Consider the following 23,785-nt stretch of genomic DNA (forward strand, 5'->3'; position numbering starts at 1 on the left):
ATCAGATGGATGATGGTTGTATGTCCAAAGATCTTCTGTCTGGTGAACTAGTCACCAGGTCATGATCCCTTGAGCATCCTTGCCTCTGTTACAAGGGCATTGGCAGGCAAGTTGGCAATGGATCATAGCCCCAAATTACTTAAAGACATTTGAACTTTTAAGTAAGACTTGTTTTTTAAAAAGGACATACAAGCCAAGGATGGCTGAGAATGTAATTCAGTGACTGTGGAAAGTTCCTGTGTGGATTCTACACATCAGTCCCGAAATAAATCATGGAATGCGGCACCTGGAAGATGTCAAGGAACCTCAGAAAGAGACACTTCAATGGAAGACACGCATTGCAAATCTGAACTGTAACCTTCTGTGTTTGCAAAGATAATGGAGGCAAATTCCAGTAGAGACTATCTCCTGTGAGTTATATTCCAGATTTTGGACATGTGTGAATTAGAAGAAAGCAGTTCTGGGTGGAAGAGATGTTTGCGTTTTTCCCCTTCCAGGAATACAGGAGAAAAGGGGGTTAAAAACTAACTCAAACTGGTCTCTGTGTGCTAGTCTGGTGTTGTAGTTCTTCTGTGCTGTGAAGCTCATCTGAAGAATATCCAGTAGGCATCCCTCACTTGCAGGTAAAAAGATCTCTCTCTGATTGCCGAAAAAAAGTAATAAATCAGCAAAACCACTGTTGAAAAGAAAACAGGACTACCCCTTTCAGCTAACTTGCAGAACTGAGAATCTCCAAACCGACTGTTCAACTGCCAAAGTCAATGCTACTGAAATCGGCAACTTAACAGCTGCAACGCTTCACCATCTATTCCTTGTGGACAAGGCAAAGACTGATTGGTATTTCTTAACTTTTATGTTGGGACTCTCATTTCTAACCTGTGGTTATGTGGTTATTGCATTTTATCATTTTCTTCTTACCTTTTAGTAACCAATAAACATTTTTTTTCAACTCCAGAAAATCTGGTTAAATTGGCTCCTTTTAAAATATAAATATATTTTGAGTGGGAAAAGGTATGCAAGAGGAAAGGGATCTTTTTTAACTTAACATTGTTGCGACTAACCAAGGTAGTTGAATAAAGATGGGGAGCCAGTTCATCACTCCTCACCCGGGGACATAACAACTTGGGGTAATAGTCAGGATTTATAAGAAACTGGAGGACTTTACCTCTGGACCAGTCATCCCAACATTCACACCGATATCTGGGAGACAGACGCTGACGGCTGTGACATCTGGAGGTTGACTGTTCAGATTGACATTGAAAGAGGTGAGCAGAAACAGAAAGCTCACCAGCTGATAAGAGGGTCCAGAGAAAATAGAAGCCAGTGAACTCTGAACCTCCCCAGCCCACTGTCTTCCTCTGCAGTAAATGTGGCAGATTGCCTTGCCAAATTGGGGCCGCTGATGCTTAACATAGAGTTGATCCCCACGGCACAAAACATTGTCTTACAAGGTGAAAGGCTGCCAACTGAAAATTGGGTCTACAAGTTGCTTGCCTCAAATTGATAATTTTTGAGATGGTGGGATGTTTGCCATGGGGGTATATTATAAAATAGGTGTAATAGTCAGGAAGTTAGGGGTTCCAACTTTCTACCATTACCTTCCAAAAGGCAGTAATTCTATATCCTCTTTTTGATTTGGGAATCATATTTTTGATTTTGGCAAATGTTAATTATTGCTGCAACCTTTTATTTTTCAGAGAAGCTTGCTGCCTCAGTGGGTTCCTCTTATGGTTGCTATTTCGTTCCAGCTTTCTCAGGGTTATATGCACCACATTGGGATCCTACTGCTAGAGGGTAAGAGCTTTATTTTTGTACCCATATCAAAAAACAGAACTGGTTATTCTTGGTTTCAGTGTACAGCAGCGGTATTAATATTGTAATGACAATGTATTGATCTCTGGAAAACACTGGCTGTTGTGGTGCAACATATTTCTTCCATTGTGTGCTTGTGAGTTGTACTCAGTAGTTTTATTTTTTGATCCTGCACTTCCATGTGATTTTGAATTGTTATTTCTGCTCATTTAGAAATACTCAGTTTTTTAAATACTAAAAATATATTTTCAAATCTGCTATAACATGTTTCGATTCCCGGATTAAATCTGAAAAACACTCTATTGTGTTAATCATAGCCTGTAACTAATTGTTTCACCAATTTAAATAGTGTGAAATATTTTTCATCAAACTTAGAAGTGTAAAAATGAGCAGGTAATAAATGCCTTGTTGACGTCAAACTGGTTTTGAAACATGTACGGTATTTCTGCCATCGATGTATTTTTTCACTTCCACTAGGCAGTTCTTTGGATCTAATGTATAATGTCCTTGGTAATCTCATTGAATAGACAAATTGACAATACCGGAGCTATACAGTAATAGGGAGGGAGGATTTAGGAGCAAGAGTAGGCCATTCAGCCTTTTGAGCCTGCTCCACTATTCAATAAAATCATGCTGATTGTGGTCTCAACCCCACTTCCATCTCTACCCCTCTTAACCCCTGATTCCGTTGTCTATCAAAAAGTTTTCTAATTCAGCCTTGAATAAATTCAATGACCCAGCCTCCAATATTTCCTCCTCATCTCCATTTTAAAAGTGAAAATTTTTGGATTTAAAATGTATCACCTAATGCTAGTCTCTCCTACAAGAGGAAGCATCTTGTATTCATCCTATTGAGTCCTCTCAGAGTCTTTTATTTTTCAATCAGATCATCTCTCATTCTTCTAATTTCAGTGGGTATAGCCCCAAGCTGTTCAATGTCTCTTTATAAAGTAAGCCCTTCATCCCAAGAATTACTCGAATGAACCTCCTCTGAACTGCTTCTAATTCATATTCTTCAAATCAGACTAAAACTTTACACAGTACTCCAGGTGCACTCTCACCAAGGCGCAGTAGGGCTACAGTAAAAGTTCCTACCTTTACATTTCATTCCCCTCGCAATAAACACCAACATTCCATTGCCTTCCTAATCACTTGCTGTACCTGCATACTAACATTTTGTGAGTCATCTATGGGGCATCCGGATCCCTCTGCAGTACCAAGTTCTGCAATCTCTCTCTGTTTAAATAATACATTGCTTTTCTAAGCTTCCTGCCAAAGTGGACAAGTTCACATATTCCCACATTATACTGTGGCTTTTCACAGTAACTTCATTGAAGCCTACTTGTGACAAAAAGTGATTATTATGTTTACCACTCACTTGACCTATCTATATCGCTTTGTAGACTTTTGACCTCTTCTTGACAACTTGCCATTGGCAAATCTAGCTACTATACATTCAGTTGCTTCATCCAAGTAATTGATGTACACTGTAAATAGTTGAGGCCCCAGTAACTCCTGTGGCATCCACTAGTTACACCTGCAACCTGAAAAAGACCCATTTAACCCAATTCTTTATTTCCTGTTAACTAACCAATCCTTTATCCAAGCTAACCTGTTACCATGAATTCTTCATTTGTATAGGAACATTTGATGTGCCACCTTCCAAAATTTTGAAATTCAAATACACCACATCTACATGTTTCCCTTTCCTCCTTACTTGTGCTTCTTCCTCAAAAAAACTCTAATAAATTAGTTAAATGCAATTTCCCTTTCACAAAACTCTGTTAACTCTGCCTGATCCCATTATGAGTTTCTAAGTATCCGGCCATAACCTTTTTAACAATGGATTCTACCGATTTCCCTGACCTATCACTGCTAATTGGCCTATAGTTTCCTGCTGTCTGTCTCCCTCCTGTGAATAAAGCTGTTACATTTACTATTTTCCAATCCATTGAGACCTTCCAAAATCTAAGGAATTTCGAAAAAATTTAACCACTCCTCGGATATCTCTGCAGTTACTTATTTTAATACCTTGGTGATGGAGATTGTGTTAAGTTCTTTCTTCCCCTTCGGCTCTTGATTTTTAAGTATCTTTGGGACGTTTTCTCAGTCTTCTACATTGAAGACAGACACACAGTAATTGTTCAGTTTTCCATTATTAGATAGATAGATAGATAGAGAAATACAGCACAGAACAGGCCCTTCGGCCCACGATGTTGCGCCGAACTTTTGTCCTAGGTTAATCATAGAATTTTGGACAATTTGTCATGGCCAAATTAGATCCCCAGACTCTCTCTGGAGAATAAAATACTCACTTTAGTTATTCTTTTCCTTTCTAAATAATTGTAGGAATGCTTACCATCTATTTTTATATTACTAACTAGCTTTGTTTCATGTTCTAATTTCTCCCTCTTTATTATTTTTCGTCAGTTTCTTAAAAACCGTCCAATCTTCTGACCTACCACTGGTTCGCACAATGTTTCTTTTAATATGATATAATCCATAACTTCCTTATTTAGCCATGGGTGATGCATCCTCCTCAAGAGTCTTTTCTTCTCCATTGGGATATATCTTTACTGTGCATTATTAATAGCTTAAATTTCTTGTCACTCCATTTCCACGGTCCTACCTTTTAACCTAGTTTCCAACTTCACTTTATCCAACTCTGCCCTCATCTAGGGGCTGGTTTAGCACAATGGGCTAAATAACTGGCTTGTAATGTAGAACAAGGCTTGCAGCAAGGGTTCGATTCCCATTCCGGCCTACCCGAACAGGCACCAGAATGTGGCGACTAGGGGCTTTTCACAGTCACTTCATTGAAGCCTATGTGTAGCAATAAGTGATTATTAATATTTTTATTATTATTATTACTTCTATAATTATCTTTGTTTAGGAAAGCACTTGTCTTAGAACACTTCTCACTTTCAAACTGAATGTGAAATTCTATTGTTTTGATTCCTATGACATCTAGCCTCACATCACCGAGAAGCTTCTTCCTATAACGTTCTTAATTAATCCTGACTCATTGAACATTACCTGATCTAGAATAGCCTGCTCCCTGGTTGGTGCTAGAATATACGGCCATATTGCTCTTAAGGAATTGTCTTAAATACACTCTATGAACTTATTTTCCATGGTGCCTTTGCCAATCTGATTTGTCCAATCTATGCGGAGATTAAAGTCATCCATGGTTATTGAAGGCCTTTCTTATGTACTAATGTATTTCCATATACTCTGTCCTACAGTGTAACTAGTGTTGGGCGATGGGGGAGGCGGGCAGCGGCTATAAACTATTTCATAAGTGACCACCGTCTCTCCTAATTCTTATACCTACCCAAACTGATTCAGCATCTTGCTCTTCCGAGCGAAGGTTATCCCCACTACTGTACTAATCATAGAATTTACAGTGCCGAAGAAGGCCATTCGGCCCATCGAGCCTGCACCGGCCTTTGGAAAGAGCACTCAAGCCCACACCTCCACCCTATCCCAGTAACCCCACCTAACCTTTTGTACACTTAAGCATGGCCAAACCTAACCTGCACATCTTTGGACTGTGGGAGGAAACCAGAGCACCCGGAGGAAATCCACGCAGACACTGGGAGAAAGTGTAAACTCCACACAGACAGGCTCCCGAGGCCGGAATTGAACACTTGTCCCTAGAGCTGTGAGGCAGCAGTGCTAACCACTTTGCCGCTGTGCCTTTTTTTAAAAGTACATCTTGATTCAAGGTATTTTCACATATATGCACAAAATACCAGAAGAACAACGAAACAACTCTATAAACAACCACAACCCACCTGCCGCCCTGACCAACATCCTACCTTCCCCATTTTAACCCCCTTATACCCCCCACCCGTCTGGACCCCTCAATCCTCCTTGAAGAAATCGATAAATGGCTTCCACCTCTGGGTGAAATCCTCTGCTGACCCTTGCAGAATGCAGAGCAAACTTGACCTTTTCCAACCTCAGGAATTCTGCCACATTGCTCATGCACAGCCCCACTTTCATCGGCTCCGAGTCCCACCTTCCGAGTGAAATCCGTCTCCAGGCTATCAGGGAGGCCAAAACATTGGCCTCTCTTGCTCCCTGAACTCGTGGATCGTCCGATACCCCAAATATCGCCACCCAACACCTCGGTCATCACGTCTGAGAACCCCTACCAGAACCCCATCAGTCTTAGACACGCCAAAACATGTGGATGTGATTCGCGGGCCTCCCGTGCACCGCCCACACCTATCCTCTATCCCTTCAAAGAACCTACTCACCCTCGCGACTGTCATGTGAGATCTATACACCACCTTAAACTGAATGAGGCTTAAGTTTGCACATGGCGAGGCTGCATTCACCGTCCGCAAAGCCTCCGCCCAGGTCTCGGACCCCATCTTCCCTCCCAGCTCCTCCTCCCATTTACGCTAAATGTCCCCCATCAGGGCTCCCTCCCACTCCCATCAATTCCTTATAAATATCCAAGACCTTCTCCCCTATTTCGACCTTTGACAGCAGCTGGTCCTGCAAACCCAGGGGCGGTAGCCCAGGAAAGGACGGCATCTCTTTCCTCACCAAGTCCCACACCTGCAGGTATCTAAAGCCATTCCCTTTGGGCAACACGTACCTTTCCTACAAGTCCTCCTGACCTGGGAAAATGCCCCCTATAAACAAGTTCAATCCCCACCTGTCGACACCCCCTAAACCTTGCCAGCACAAATCTATGGTTATCGCAGATCAGTGCCTACAACGAGACTTCTCCAGCCCCAAATGCTGCCGCCACTGCCCTCACACCCTTCGGGCTTACACCACCACTGGGCCCGCAGAGATCTGGCCGGCGAGAATGGAAAAGGTGCCAACCACAACGCCCTCAAATTTGTTCCCCTACAGGACGCCACCTCCATTCGCCCCACACCAACCCCTCCCCCATGGCCTATTTCCTCACCATTGCAATGTTCACTGCCCAGTTATAGCTCTTCATATTCTGCCAGGCCAAACCCGTTCCCGCTCCAAAAAAGCCCACTGTTCCCATTGCGTCTTCCTCGCCCAAACAAACCCAGAGATCAACCCATTAACCTTCCCAAGGTCACGTGCACCCGTGGATCGGTGCCGCCCCATCACTTGCTTGGCCATCCATGAGGCCATGACCCCCATGAAGGATCCCCCCACCAGGGCGGCCATTCCAGACTGCCAATATCTGGTTAGAACCACGCCATCGGGAACTCGAGCAGTTTTCCTCGGAGAATTTTTATTCATGACATTTTCCTGCCTCTCTCTTCGCACACTTTTAAATGGTACCTTGCCCCTCTCTCATCGTGCACTTTCAGATGGTGTCCCACCCAACCCTCTGTCTCCTTGCACACTTTTAATGGTGTCTCATCGATCCCTCTTGTCTCTTCATATACTTTTGAATGGTGTCCCGCCTGACTCATCGCACATTTTTAAATGACGTCCTTCCCCTCTGTCTCATCGCATACTTTTAAATGGCATCCCCTCTAACTCATTGCACACTTTTAAATGGTGTCCTGCCCCTCTGTCGATTCAGACACTTTTAATTGGTGCCCCGCCCGCCCCTCTTTCTCTTTGCACATTTTTAAATGACATCCCATTCCTTGATCCTTTGCACACTTTAATGGTATCCCGCCCCTCTGTTTCTTCACACGCTTTTAAATGGTGTCCTGCCCTTCTGTCTCATCGCACTCTGCTAAATGGTATCCTGCCCTTGCCTCTTCACACACTTTTAAATGGTTCCCCCACCCCTCCGTCTCTTCACATTCTTTCAAATGATGGGTGTCTCCTTATGAGAGAAATAGCGGCTAGCTAATTTGCATGACCTTATGAATTGTTGTTAAACAATAAACTTTTAAATCTCATGAATACCTGGTCGATCAATACCCCACATGATTTAGTTCTCTGATCTGCTTTGTGTTTCTGTACACTTCTTCCATTTATCTTTCTTCCCCATCTGCTTGGAGTGCAATATTTTAGATATACTTAAGTCATGAATTGCACTGTAGAAATGCACAAATATTACTTCTGTTGCTACAAATGTTGTTGTGGGTAAACTGCAGCATCATAGTGACTGTTTATAGAGCTGGAAATTGTTCACTAATTCAAAACATGTTGATTTATTTGAGAAACAGGATCCCTTATAATTATGTTAAATGTTGCTAAATAAAGCTGTGAAATAATTATTTTTTCTGAAACCTGGAATATTGAAATCTATTGCACTATGCAAATCATGTCTGTACAAATTTACACTACTTAATTTAAAATTATTTTCCACTCATTTGCTCTGCAGAATAATATGTGGCCTTACCCAGTATACAAATAGGAATCATATTGCATTTGCTGCACTAGAAGCTGTTGCTTTTCAAACTCGTGAGGTAAGCAAATGCTTTATTTTGTTGGGTACCCCTAGGTTGGAGTTTAAATTTGTTTGCTGGAATTATTCACACCTGGAAGCAACCCAAACAGAACTTCTGTGCTGATGGTCAATAAACTGTAGATGGCATCTTCTGCTTTTGCTGATGGTGAGCTTGGTAGGTTGGTGGCATACAGAAACCCTACCAGCTTCCCACCTCAACCAGAATTTAAGTTCTAGGTCAAAGGGCCAAAGCTCTCATCCTGTTAATTTCAGGGCCTTAATTAATGACCACTTAAAGGCCTCATGACGCTGTAGCTAACCCAGCTACAGGAAGGCCTGTGGCCATGTGGCATGCATGAAAGGTAAAACTGCAGCCAGCTAGTCACCAGCGTTGGTGGGGGCATGCATGGATCGGATCAGCCCGTTGATCAGTAGTGATCTGTGCCGAATCAAGGAACTATATATTAGAATACCCCCCACCATTGCTGCCAAATCCCCTGCAACCAGCTCTCCATGACACTGATTCCGCAAAACACACCCTCCCACATTCCCTGCCCACATTACTCAACTGCTGCCTTGGTAGCTGCGCGATCCTGCGACTCCAGTGCATGTCTTTTGATGGCATCCATGACCTCCCCAATGATGCAGCTGAGCACAAATGTTGCTGGTCTCTGATTTGCCAGCAGCACTTGTTCGATGACACTTATACGCCCCGGGTCTTGATTCCAAGGGAAGGCCCATCACTGGTCTCGCCACTGCCTGATTTGCACGTGGTTTGGCTTAAAAATAAGCTCTCCAGTCAACCGCGAGAGAGAGACCCCCTCTTCCCCCCGTCCTGTCCCATTCTCGTCCCTCAGTTAGTCTCCAGAATTTCAGGGGTTTGTTAAGAATGTCAAGTTTTGTAATGGCTTCACTTTAAATTGTCTATTTTGTTTCAAGGTAGAAGTACGAGTTTAAAGGATAGCCAAGTAGCATTTCTACCCAGACACAAGACCTATGTGGATCACATTGCCATGGAAATGAGCCATGAAAGAGGAAACATTGTAGGATCAAGGGTTTTCTTAAAATATCACTGATCTTCCTAGACAGCCAATTGACAAGGATCGAAGGAGAGAGCAGGAAGATAGAAACAGCAAGTCTCTATGGTTCACCACATAATGTGGGTGGGAGCTTGTGTTCAAATTGATGAGACTGGGTTTGTGAGGTTTTCAGCGAGATTGGAAGATTTGCCTAGCTTTCGCGAGAGGGAAAATTTTCCATTTTGTCCCTCTCGTTGAAAGCCTGTTAGGGAAATAGGAGGTACGCAGAGTAAGTGAAAGGAAGGAAGCAAGTTTTGAGGAGCTAAAAATAACTTTGAATCGGTTCTAGAAAAATAAGGGTTTCCACTTGAGGGACAAAGTATAACTCTGGAGGGAAATTTATTGTAACTGTTAAATAGAGGATCATTTCTGCAGTTTAGAATATTGGATGCCCACTAAAATGTTGTTTAGTCAGTGCTACTTTTAGTTTGTGTGTTACAATGAAAGTCTTAAAAGTTGAAATCTTCCTTTTGTGCAATTCATTTAAATTGATTATTGGGAATTGGGATTTATTTAAAAAACTTAATCATCTCTTCTCTAGGGATTGCAACAGGTGATAATTGGCCAAGATGTATTTGAATTGTGTTTTGTGAACAGGATTTACCGTGGCAATTTTTCTTATTTGGTAGATGCAAATGTTATGATTATGCTGGAACAGATTAGCAGATTAGTGGTGCAGCTAATTCTAAAGCACAGATGTTACCTGAATAGCCAGGATGTTGTTGGGACTAGTACCATTTGCTATACTGATGCACGAAGCAATCTTTTTTCACGCGGAATTAATTGAATTGGCTGAAGATTGATATCTACAATGGTGACCCATGAAGGAAGCTAAGCAGTATCATCAACTTGGCACATCTGGAAAACTGGTCAGTACCTTTTCACTCAGATGCTATAAACAAGGCTGAGGTGTTTGCAACCATTTTCAGTACAAATAATTAGAAGAGTGAGGGATGACTTGATTGAGTATATAGCGCTAGGGGGCACTTATAAAATTAGGACATGCCCTGTCGAACAGAGATGAGGAGAAATTATTTTTCTCAGAGGGTTGTGTGACTTTGGAACTCTCTGCGTCAGTAGGCGGTGGAAGCGCCACAGAATGTTTTTAAGGTAGAGGTAGATATATTCTCTCTTGGTAGATGCTGGCAGACTGGCTGAGATTTTCCAGTGTCCTCTGTTCTTGTTTCACATTCCTGTATTCACAGTATTTTGCTTCTTTTAAATCGATTCTTGTCGGGCAAGAGAACCAAAGGTTATTGGGCGTAGATGGAGAATGTGGAACTAAACACAAACAGATCAGCCATGACTTTATTGAATGGCGAAGCAGACTTGAGGGGCCAGATGGCCTACTTCTATTTTGAATGTTTGTGTGAACTAATTGGTGACTTTTGATTAGTTGCCTTTTCGCGTCAATGGCATTTCATATTATAACGAATATGCTTCTTCAAAAGATTGAACTAATACCGTACTACATGTTGTGGGCTTTACATGTAGATATTTAGATGGTGGATTGTTTTGGTGTAAGAAAAACGATAAGCTTCTATCAAATGACAACCAGGTTTTGGATGAGTTTAAATTTATGATGGCTGCAGGATTATTAGTCCCTGATGTTCATCTACAGATAGGCTCAGGAGCCTTTCTTTTCCACCCTTCCCAACTTCCACTACTACCCCTCCGAACTACCTACAAGCAGATGAACCTCTTCTGTGGCCTCTCTTCACTGGCATAGTGGTATTGTCGTTGGACTGGTAATCCAAAGACCCAGGGTAATGCTCTGGAGACCAGGGTTCAAATCCCATCAGTGCAGGTGGTGGAATTTGAATTCAATAAAAATCTAGAATTAAACGCCTAATAACGACCATGAAACCATTGTCAATTGCGGTAAAAACCTATCTGGTTCACTAATGTCCTTTAGAGAAGTAAATCTGTCATCCATCTACACCTCCCGCTGCCTGGGGAAAGCGGGCAGCATAATCAAGGATCCCTCCCACCCGGCTTCCTCACTTTTCCAACTTCTTCCATCGGGCAGGAGATACAGATGTCTGAGAACACACGAACAGACTCAAAAACAGCTTCTTCCCCACTGTCACCAGACTCCTAAATGACCCTCTTATTGACTGACCTCATTAACACTACACCCTGCATGCTTCATCCGATGCCAATGTAGTTACATTGTATATCTTGTGTTGCCCTATTATGTATTTTCTTGAATTTTTGTTTAATTCCCTTTTCTTCCCATGTACTGAATGATCTGCTGAGCTGCTTGCAGAAAAATACTTTTCACTGTACCTCGGTACACGTGACAATAAACAAATCCAATCCAATCCTTACCTGGTCTGGCATGCATGTGACTCCAGACCCACCAGCAATGTGATTGACTCTTAAATGCCTTCCGGGATGGGCAATAAATGCTGGTCCAGCCAGTGACGCCCACGCCAAATAATTTTTTTTTAAAATCTCCCGGTCATGTTCAATTCCCAGAGGAAGCCCGACAAAGCTACTAGTAGCTAGGAGCAACTTGAATCAGTGCAATAGTTCACTTGACATATCATGGATTGCATGATGAGCCAGAACCTTCATTGTAGAGTACCCTCAAGTTTCAGCCAGGTAAAGGAAACCTCCAAAACTTGAATCGCACCAACAGTCAAAGGAATAAGCCAGCAATTAATATTTTAAGTACTTCATGGTCCCTTTAAATAGCACTGTGGGGAGGAGGGGAGCGGGGTTGCCGATGGTGGAAATGGAAAGTTGAACATTTTCCTGAAATGTTTCTGTATGAATTGCGGTGCAGACCTGTTTGTGGAATTTCATACCTGCAGGGAGGTTGTCAAGGGCCACTTCATAGTCTTAAAAGTAGAGCATTAAAAATATAGAGTGCTGGATTTTGATCTACTATTGTTCTATCAAGACAGTGGAAATTGTTGATGAGCCAGATATATCCCCGTGGATAATAAAATAACCCCCTCGACTCCTTTTGATTTATGTGTCAGATGTTTCAGAGGAAAATCAAATAGTGTGATTGTTTTCTCTGCAACAATGAATATAATACATTCCAAATGAATCTCCTGGGAATATACAGAGACGGGTTTTAAAAACTGTTTCTGCCGAGCAGAAGAAAGATAGCAGGTGGAAAAGAAACATGTCAGTAATCGAAAGACATTGAAAGCTGGAAAAGAGCACACACGATCTCTCCTCTTCTTTCTCACTCTCTCTCTCTTTTAAGCTATAAGAGTGCCTCCAATGTAGTAGAGACCTCAACAAAGTCAATTCCAGAGTTTTACAGGAATCCTGCAAACTTCAAATAGCTGCAATGCACCACATCTACACCTCAAATAAAAGCAAAAGGCTTAATTGTATATTCTTTTAACTTTTATTGGACTCTTTAACTTTCTAATTTATGACATCTGTGTGTGTTGTAGCCTCTTTATTTTTTCACAGATTTAGTAACTAATAAACATATTCTTTCTGGTTTGGTTGGCTCCTTATTGGCAGATAAATACATTTGAATTGGAGAAGGCAATTGCGAGAAAATAAATTTAAAAACCTTTGTTGCCACCAAGTAAGGGGCTGAATAGAGGAAGAACCCGTTCACACCACCTCATCTAGTCATAACAAAATGCATGCATGTGTATAAACCTGTTTATTAGGATGCCATGGATGTACATTTCCTGTCACAAGTGCGTTCCCACGTCTTAAAACTCCATTTCAAAACCTTTCAACTAATAAAAAGAAAACTTAGCCACCCAAGTATTGTGGATAGCGCAATTGCTTCACAGCTCCAGGGTCCCAGGTTCGATTCCGGCTTGGGTCACTGTCTGTGCGGAGTCTGCGCATCCTCCCCGTGTGTGCGTGGGTTTCCTCCGGGTGCTCCGGTTTCCTCCCACAGTCCAAAGATGTGCAGGTTAGATGGATTGGCCATGATAAATTGCCCTTAGTGTCCAAAATTGCCCTTAGTGTTGGGTGGGATTACTGGGTTATGGGGATAGGGTGGAGGTGTTGACCTTGGGTAGGGTGCTCTTTCCAAGAGCCGGTGCAGACTCAATGGGCCGAATGGCCTCCTGCACTGTAAATTCTATGATTTAAAAAAAAACAATTTTACTCCCAAATACTCTTTGTTGGTATGTCCACATAAACACGTATACAATATAGAAAGAAAATTGGTATCCCATCCATCAAAATAATTCATCTAGACATGGTTCAGCCACTTATGCCATTTACCTATTCATTCCCCCACCACCTTGTCACACAAACACCTGGCAGAGCAACACACTAGAGAGAAACAAAAAGCTTGGGTCAGTTTACAAAAAAGACTGGGAAATCCTTCTCCAAATCCCAAGGAAATCCACCAAAGTTCCAGAAGACTCTAGTCCCAGTGATCCCACAATTAGCCTCCTATAACTGAAATGGTCTCTTCTCTCATGATCCTGTAGAGTTCCTTTTTGAAGCACTACATACAGTTCATACATCACGCTTTAGCCCCTGTGTTCATAGCTGTTGACATTTATAATGATATCTGTGGCATGACACCATGTTCGAATTTCATCATTGGGTAAATGCAGTCATTCCAGGTTCCCAGTAATGCTTGAATAAAGTGTGGATTGTAAAAACGCACACAATGTTACAGCTGTATTTCAGAACTGCACTCTGAGTGAAGCTCCATGTTAGAGTGCCTGAATAAACTTATAATTTTCCACTTCCAAGCAAAGCTGTTTTAGATTGCTCAATTTAAAAAAAATAATTTTTTACATATTGAATAACGTTTATTGGGTGATGTCAACAAGGAACAATACTATATTGGATGGGCAACATAAATAAATATGGGCTTAATTGTACAGTTACCCTTCAGTCATTGCTTCTTTTAGCTTCTTGAGGCCATGAATAAAGAATCTGGGATCAATCAGAGCACTCTCCAAGTAGATGGAGGAATGACCAAGAACAAGATTATGATGCAGCTCCAATCAGATATTCTTTCTATACCAGTAGGTAAGAATTCAAGTTTCCCCCTTTTTGTTTCCTCCCACAAAAAAGGAATCTGACTTCAAGTAATTCATAATTTTCTTCCAGAACTGTAAAAGATGTGTACTATTAATGTCCTTCTTCAATATGAATCATTCTGAAAAGAATGCTATTACATAGCATTATACTGAATTGAATAAAGTACCATACATAAGAACGAGGAGCAGGAGTAGGCCATCTGGCACCTCGAGCCTGCTCTGCCATTCAATGAGATCATGGCTGATCTTTTGTGGACTCAGCTCCACTTTCCGGCCCGAACACCATAACCCTTAATCCCTTTATTCTTCAAAAAACTATCTATCTTTATCTTAAAAACATTTAATGAAGGAGCCTCAACTGCTTCACTGAGCAAGGAATTCCATAGATTCACAACTCTTTGGGTGAAGAAGTTCCTCCTAAACTCCGTCCTAAATCTACTTCCCCTTATTTTGAGGCTATGTCCCCTAGTTCTACTTTCACCCGCCAGTGGAAACAACCTGCCCGCATCTATCCTATCTATTCCCTTCATAATTTTAAATGTTTCGATAAGATCCCCCCTCATCCTTATAAATTCCAACAAGTACAGTCCCAGTCTACTCAACCTCTCCTCGTAATCCAACCCCTTCAGCTCTGGGATTAACCTCGTGAATCTCCTCTGCACACCCTCCAGTGCCAGTACGTCCTTTCTCAAGTAAGGAGACCAAAACTGAACACAATACTCCAGGTTTGGCCTCACTAACACGTTATTCAGTTGCAGCATAACCTCCCTAGTCTTAAACTCCATCCCTCTAGCAATGAAGGACAAAATTCCATTTGCCTTTTTAATCACCTGTTGCACCTGTAAACCAACTTTCTGTGACTCATGCACTAGAACACCCAGGTCTCTGCACAGCAGCATGCTTTAATATTTTATCGTTTAAATAATAATCCCGTTTGCTGTTATTCCTACCAAAATGGATAACCTCACATTTGTCAACATTGTATTCCATTTGCCAGACCCTAGCCCATTCACTTAACCTATCCAAATCCCTCTGCAGACTTCCAGTATCCTCTGCACTTTTCGCTTTACCACTCATCTTAGTGTCATCTGCAAACTTGGACACATTGCCCTTGGTCCCCAACTCCAAATCATCTATGTAAATTGTGAACAATTGTGGGCCCAACATGGATCCCTGAGGGACACCACTAGCTACTGATCGCCAACCAGAGAAGTACCCATCAATCCCCACTCTGCTTTCTATTAATTAACCAATCCTCTATCCATGCTACTACTTTACCCTTAATGCCATGCATCTTTATCTTATGCAGCAGCCTTTTGTGTGGCACCTTGTCAAAAGCTTTCTGGAAATTCAGATATACCACATCCATCGGCTCCCCGTTATCCACTGCACTGGTAATGTCCTCAAAAAATTCCACTAAATTAGTTAGGCACGACCTGCCCTTTATGAACCCATGCTGCGTCTGCCCAATGGGACAATTTCTATCCAGATGCCTCGCTATTTCTTCCTTGATGATAGATTCCAGCATCTTCCCTACTACCGACGTTAAGCTCACTGGCCTATAATTTCCTGTGATCTTAACAATAATCTGTGATTTTAAAAATAATCTAGACTTTTAAAAAATGTAATGATGATTATGCAACTTGAGTCCTGCCCACACACTGGATGAAGGCACTGGAGTAAACTTTCTGAAGGGGCTCCTCCATTTCCTCCAGATCTGTGAACACCCCAGAAAATGGCGGAAACACCAGATTAACATTAATATTTACTATAAATTGAAAAGATAATAAAATTAAACAAAAGTTGTTGACTTTTTCAATGACATTCAACATTTGAAATCTAGTACAAACATAATGTAGCACTAGTTCTTAGTTTCAAGTTGGCGATCTAAGAAATCATTTTGGGAATGCTAACCCTTGAGGCAGTGCTTGTTCCTATAAATGGAACATTTTCAATTGCTCTTGCTTGGAGCTTGGTAAGGATACAAAGTGGTTCTTCTCCTTTCCAGAGCCATTTTTTTGCATCATATACTCTGGAATTTCTAATGGTCTATTCTGACGAATTTATCACTCGTCCAGCAAATCCTGTGATTATCTGTTCCCAACTATGAGGCTATTAATCTTGCTGTGTTGCACATGTAAAGTGTGGGAGAGTTGCTTTGTTCATTGGTGTATTATTTGTTGCGTTACTTGTAGGGTTGTGCTCAAAGTTCGATTCTGCTCTGATTGTGGATGTAATTGTTCATATTTTTTGAAACTGCTGCCGCGTACCTAATGATTTGATTTGGTTCAGACAGCAACATCAATTTGTATTTAAATGGAAGCTTTAATGGAGTAAAAATCCAAAGGTGTTTCACAGGATCATTATCAAAGCAAGAATTACACTCAGCCACAAAAGGAGATACCAGGGGAGATGACAAAAAGCTTGGTCAATGAGGAAGATGTTAAGAAGCATTTTGTAGGAGGTTCAAAAAAAAGCAGGAAGAATTAGACAGAGAACCTCAGAGCTTGGATCCCAGGCAGCTGAAGGTTTGACCACCAGTGGTGAATCTGTTAAAATAGGGTTGTTTTGGCGTCCATAATGAGAGTATTGCAGATCTCGGAGGGTTGTAGGACTGGAGGAGATCATGTAGCTGGCGACTACAGAAGGTACGGGGGATTTTAAACCAGAATGAAAATGTTGAAATCTGAATAATGGCCTGAGTCTTCTGATATGAGTGGTGAAAGACTCAATGTAAGCCACTGGTGTGGGTCAGGACACTGAGTCCAAATACGTGCGTATGCACAGTACTTACATGAGACGTTTAAACTTCCAGTTGCCAGTTAATGCTATCTAGAGCTCTGAGTTCCATAGGACAGTCAAATAAGTTGGCCACAACAATGCAGACGTAAGGGGCGGGATTCTCCCGTACCTGGTGGGCTGGGGGGGTCCAGGTAGGACGGAGTGGCGTGAACCACTCCGGCGTTGGCCCGCCCCAAAGGTGCGGAATCCTCCGCACCTTTTTTTTAAAAAATAATTTTTATTGAAAAATTTTGAATTTATACAACAACGAACCATAATAAAATACCAAAAATAACAATTATATTAGCAATCATAAACATTCGCCCCACCTGCATGAACAACACAGCATTTTAACCACAACGCAAATTAAAACAATATTAAGTTACATAAAAGAAACTACAATAAGGAATCCCCCCCGCCCCCGGGTTGCTGCTGCGACTGACCAAGATACCTATCTTTGAGCCAGGAAGTCCAGAAAAGGCTGCAATCGTTTATAGAACCCTTGTATTGATCCTCTCAGGGCAAATTTGACCCTTTCCAATTTTATAAATCCCGCCATGTCACTGATCCAGGTCTCCACGCTTGGGGGCCTCGCATCCTTCCACTGTAGCAAGATCCTTCGTCGGGCTACTAGGGACTTAAAGGCCAGGACACAGGCCTCTTTCGCCTCCTGCACTCCCAGCTCTACCGCAACTCCAAAAATCGCGAGTCCCCACCCTGGTTTGTCCCTGGATCCAACCACCCTCGACACCGTCCCCGCCACCCCCTTCCAGAATTCTTCCAGTGCTGGGCATGCCCAGAACATATGGGCGTGATTCGCTGGACTCCCCAAACATCTGATGCACCTGTCCTCACCCCCAAAGAACCTAATCATCCTAGTCCCGGACATGTGGGCCCTTAAATTATGCAAGTGCAGCACCTTAAATTGGATGAGACTAAGCCTCGCACATGAGGAGGAAGAGTTGACCCTCTCCAAGGCATCCGCCCAAGTTCCGTCCTCTATCTGCTCCCCGAGTTCCTCCTCCCATTTAGCCTTCAGCTCCTCCACTGACGACTCCTCCACCTCCTGCATTACCTTATAGATGTCAGACACTTTCCCCTCTCCGACCCACACCCCAGAAAGCACTCTGTCCATCGTGCCCTGCGAGGGCAGCAAAGGGAATCCCTCTACCTGTCGCCTAAAAGCAAACGCCTTTACCTGCAAGTATCTGAACATGTTCCCTTGGGGAAGCCCAAATTTATCTTCCAGTTCCCCCAGGCCCTCAAACCTCCCGCCAATAAACAGGTCCCTCAATTTACTGATGCCCACTCTTTGCCACCCCCTAAATCCCCCACCCCTGTTCCCTGGGATGAACCGATGATTGCCACCCAATGGAGCCTCCATCGAGCACCCTGTTTCCCCCTATGCCGTCTCCACTGTCCCCAGATTCTTGGGGTCGCCGCCACCACCGGGCTCGTGGTAAACCTCTTAGGGGAGAGGGCAACGGCGCCATTACCATGGCCCCCAGGCTCATACCTCTACATGACGCCATCTCCATTCTTTTCCACGCCGCGGCTCCCCCCTCCATCACCCATTTATGCACCATTGACACATTGGCCGCCCAATAGTACCCCAGAAGGTTGGGCAGCGCCAGTCCGCCTCTATCCCTCCCTCGCTCCAGGAACACGCTCTTCACTCTCGGAGTTCCATGTGCCCACACAAAGCTCAAAATACTGCTAGTCACTGCTAAAGAAGGCCCTGGGGATAAAGATGGGCAGGCACTGAAAGAGGAACAAGAACCTCGGAAGCATCGTCATTTTGACGGACTGCACCCTCCCCGCCAACGACAATGGCAGCATGTCCCACCTCTTGAACTCCTCCATCTGATCTACAAGTCTGGTGAAATGATGTTTGTGAAGAGTCCCCCAGTCCCTGGCCACCTGCACCCCCAGGTACCTAAAGCTCTCCCCTGCCCGCCTAAGCGGGAGCCTACCAATTCCTTCCTCCTGGTCTCCATGGTGCACCACAAACACCTCACTCTTGCCTAAATTTAGTTTATAACCTGAAAAGGTCACAAACTCAGCTAGCAGCTCCATCACCCCCGGCATCCCTCCCACCGGGTCCGCCTCATACAGTAACAGGTCATCGGCATACAACGACACCCTGTGTTCCTCCCCACCTTGCACCAAACCTCTCCACCTCTCTGAATCCCTCAACGACATCGCCAGCGGCTGAATTGCCAGTGTAAACAACAAGGGGGACAGGGGGCAACCCTGCCTGGTCCCTCAGTAAAGCCGGAAATACTCCGACCTCCTCCCGTTCGTGGCCACGCACGCCATCGGGGCCTCATATAGCAGCCTTACCCATCTAATGAACCCTTCACCAAATCCAAACCTCCCCAACACCTCCCATAGGTACCCCCACTCCACTCTATCGAAGGCCTTCTCCGCATCCAGCGCCACCACTATCTCTGCCTCCCCCTCAATCGCCGGCATCATGATGACATTCAACAATCTCCGCACATTCGTGTTCAGCTGCCTTCCCTTCACAAAACCTGTCTGGTCCTCGTGTACAACCCCTGGCACACAGTCCTCTATCCTGGTGGCCAGGATTTTTGCCAGCACCTTGACATCTACGTTGAGGATAGATATGGGCCTGTATGAACCACACTGCTGGGGGTCCTTGTCCCTCTTTAAAATTAACGAGATCAGCGCCCGCGACATCGTCGGGGGCAAAGTCCCCCCTTCCCACGCTTCATTAAGTGTCCACACCAGCAAGGGGCCCACGAGGTCCATAAACTTTTTATAAAATTCCACTGGGAACCCATCCGGCCCCGATGCCTTCCCTGACTGCATCTGCCCGATCCCCTTAACTAGCTCCTCCAGCTCAATCGCCGCACCCAACCCCTCCACCTTCTCCTCCTGCATCTTCGGGAAAGAAAGCCCGTCGAGGAACCTCTCCATTCCCCTCCTCTCCCCCATTGGCTCCGACCGGTACAGTTCCCGTAAAAGTCCTTGAAGACCTCATTCACCTCTACCCCCTTCCGCACCACATTCCCACTCTCACTCCACCCGTCTCTCACTCCAGCAATTTCCTTAGCCGCATCCCGCTTGCGGAGCTGATGAGCCAGCATCCTACTCGCCTTTTCACCATGTTCGTACACTGCCCCTTGTGCCTTCCTCCACTGTGCCTCCGCCTTTCTAGTGGTCAGCAAATCAAATTTAGCCTGCAGGCTGCGCCTCTCCCCCAACAGTCCCTCCTCTGGTGCCTCTGCATACCTCCTGTCGACCTCCAGCATCTTTCCCATCAGTCTATCCCTCTCACTCCTCTCGCTCCTCTCCCTGTGTGCCCGGATGGATATCAGCTCCCCACGAATCACTGCCTTCAGGGCTTCCTAGACCACCCCCACCTGAACCTCCCCCATATCATTCACCTCGAGGTACCCCTCAATACTTGCCCGGACCCTCCTACACCCCTCTTCCTCCGCCAACAACCCCACATCCAACTGCCACAACGGGCGCTGGTCCCCCACCTCCCCCATCTCCAACTCTATCCAATGCGGAACGTGGTCGGAGATTGCAATGGCCGAATACTCGGCCTCCTCCACTCTTGGAATCAGTCCCCTACTCACCACGAAGAAATCTATCCGAGAGTCGACCCTATGTACGTGGGAGAAGAAAGAGTACTCCCATGCCCTCTGCCTCACAAACCTCCATGGATCCACCCCACCTATCTGGTCCATAAACCCTCTCAGTACCTTGGCCGCCGCTGGCCTCCTACCCGTCCTAGAGCTGGACCAATCCAGTGAAGGATCCAACACCGTATTGAAGTCCCCCCCCCCCCCCCGCAACGATCAGACCTCCCGCCTCCAGATCCGGGACCCGTCCCAACATACGCCTCATAAAGCCCGCATCGTCCCAATTTGGGGCATACACACTGGCAAGTACCACCTTCTCTCCTTGTAGCCTGCCCCTAACCATAACATACCTACCCCCCCTTATCCGCCACCACCTCCGATGCCTCAAACGACACATTTTTCCCCACCAGAATCGCCACTCCCCGGTTCTTCACATCCAACCCAGAGTGGAAAACCTGCCCCACCCATCCCTTCCTCAGACGGACCTGGTCCGCCACCTTCAGGTGGGTCTCCTGAAGCATTGCCACATCTGCCTTTAGCCCCTTCAGATGAGCAAGTACCCTCGACCGCTTCACCGGTCCATTCAATCCTCTCTCATTCCAGGTGACCAACCGAATCAGAAGGCGTCCCGCCCCCCTCCCCTGTCGATTAGCCATAGCCCGTCGCCTGCCCGCCCCAGGGCAGCACCCCCTGCCCGACCCAGTCCCCACAGCGACACCTCACCTCTGTCCCCCCAGCCCCCACCAGCTCCTTCCTGACCCTACCAGCAGCAACACGGTATTCCCCTTTCCCCTCCTCCGTTCCCCCTCCTCCCTTCCCCCCCCAGGCTCCGAACCCTCCTAGCCGCGAACCGTCCTCCATTGTACTTCCGTGGGTCAGCTAACTTCTGCTGACCACGGAAATTCCCGCCAATAACCCGACTCCTCCCAAAGTGGGATCATCCCCCAGTCTATCCCTCCTCCAGGCACTGCTCCAGCGCGGGGAAGAACCAGTTAAGGCCCGGCCTCCCCCCATCATTGTCTCCACCCCCCAGCCCTGCAGCGCGGGAAACCAGAGGAAAGCCCGCGCTTTCGCACTGCCCCACCACACCCTTCTGACACAGCTCCCAAATACCAGCCCCAACCCTCCCCGCAAGATACAAAACTCAAACAATGCCCCACAGCAAAAAAAAATAACAGAACAACACCCCCATAAATAACCATATCAAAATTGCAAAAGCACAAAAAAAGAGAACACAGCAACAGCAGAATCCAGCAATAAAGTATTACAACCGACCCCGCAACCCCCAACCCGTAGTTCAAGTCCAGTTTCTCCGTCCGCACGAAGGCCCACGCCTCCTCCGGGGAATCGAAATAATAATTCCGGTCCGAATAGGTTACCCACAGGCGCGCGGGCTGCAAGATTCTGAACTTTATCTTTTTCTTGTAAAGCACCTCTTTCGTCCGATTAAATCCGGACCACCGCTTAGCCACCTCCGCACTCCAATCCTGGTAGATCCATACTACCCCATTCTCCCAATTGCTGCTCTTCACCTTCTTGGCCCAGCGCAGCACACACTCCCGATCACTGAACCGGTGGAACATCACAAGCACTGCACGCGGGGGTTCATTCTCCTTAGGCCTCCTGGCCGGTACTCTGTGTGCTCCCTCCAGCTCCAAGGGAAGATGGAAAGACCCGGCCCCCACTAGCGAGTTCAGCATCGTAGCCACGTAGGTATTCAGGTCCGACCCCTCCAGCCCCTCGGCAAGGCCCAAGATCCGCAGATTTTTCCGCCTCATGCGGTGATCAAGCTCCTCGAAGCGTTCCTGCCACTTGTGGAGTGCCTCGTGTCCCTCCACCTTACTCACGAGGATCCCGGCGTCCTCCTCTCGTTAAGTGGCCTGCGTCTGCAACTCCTTGATGGCAGCACCCTGGGTCCTCTGAATCTCCGAGAGCCTTCTGTTCGTTTCCTGCAGAGAGCTCAGTACCTCAGCCTTGAAGTCTGCAAAACAGCGCAAGAGAGCAGCTTGTTGCTCCAGGGCCCACTGCTTCCACTCCTCTGGAGCTCCGCCGGCTGCCATCTTGGATTCCTTCCCCCGTTTTTTCTGGGGAGCTGCTGCCGTCTTTTCCCCCTTTCCACTCCGAGTTCGAGTCATGGACTGTGGGGAAAGCCGATCAGCACACCGTCTCCCACCGGGAGACGTCGAAAAATTTCCATTTTGGGCTCTAAAAGGAGCCGAAAAGTCCATTTAAAACGGGAGCACCCAAATGTGCGGCTTCCTACGTCATCGCCGCCACCGGAAGTCCAATCCTCCGCACCTTCAGGGGCTAGGCCGGCGGAGGAGTGGTTTGCACCCCGCCGGCCGATGTGGAAGGCTTTTGGCGCCACGCCAGCTGGTGCCGAAGGGACTCCACCGGCCGGCGAGAGTCTTCGCATGAGCGGGTGCGCCAGCGGCTGCTGACGTCATCCCCGCGCATGTGCAGAGTGGGCCGTGTCGCGGAGGCTGACATGGCCGACGCGTGGTAAAAGAGTGCCCCCAGAGCACAGGCCCGCTTGCCGATCGCTGGCCCCCAATCGCGAGCCAGGCCACCGTGGGGGCACGCCCTGGGACCAGATAGCCCCGCGTCTCCCCAGGACCCTGGAGCCCGCCCGCGCCGCCAGGTCCCGCCGGTAAGGGACCTAGTCTGATCCACGCCGGCGAGACTGGGAAAAAACCAGCGGGACTTCGGCCCATTGCGGGCCGGAGAATTTGGGCAGCCCCGTGGCCCATTGAGTCGTGCCGGTCCCTGCCGTTCTCCGGGGCAGGCGGCGCGATTCACGCCGCACCGACTTTTGGAGGGCCGGAGAATTCGGCGGCCGGCGGGGCCGGGATTCACGCCGACCCCCGGCGATTGTCCAACCCGGCGGGGGGTCAGAGAATCCCGCCCAAGCTGTTTGCCCTGTCCTTACCCTGGTTTACACATTGATATACTGAGAGATGGTCCGAGCAGGTCTAAAACCCGTTCAGGAGTGCAGCTCTAAGTGAATTGGCTTAACCTCCCATCTGAACCTGTATTCCCCAGCACCCTACTCAACAAACCTCACGCACTATCTCACACCGCCCTCTACAAACCTCACCCACCAATATGAAATAAACTGTACTTTGGCCTGAAAGAAAGTGGAGCAATTTT

The 23,785-nt window shown here is 45.9% G+C and overlaps 1 protein-coding gene across 1 annotated transcript in view; it reads left to right on the plus strand.

Annotated features, from left to right (window-relative positions):
- Window positions 1-23,785, plus strand: part of gk (glycerol kinase) — a 180,921-nt gene that overhangs the window by 119,472 nt on the left and 37,664 nt on the right. The window contains exons 14-16 of the mRNA XM_038802252.1: window positions 1,698-1,794; window positions 8,099-8,183; window positions 14,106-14,226. Coding sequence (XP_038658180.1) covers window positions 1,698-1,794; window positions 8,099-8,183; window positions 14,106-14,226 — 303 coding nt within the window. The remainder of the gene's footprint in view (window positions 1-1,697; window positions 1,795-8,098; window positions 8,184-14,105; window positions 14,227-23,785) is intronic.

Source organism: Scyliorhinus canicula, chromosome 7, assembly GCF_902713615.1.
Source record: "Scyliorhinus canicula chromosome 7, sScyCan1.1, whole genome shotgun sequence".
NCBI lineage: Eukaryota > Metazoa > Chordata > Chondrichthyes > Carcharhiniformes > Scyliorhinidae > Scyliorhinus > Scyliorhinus canicula.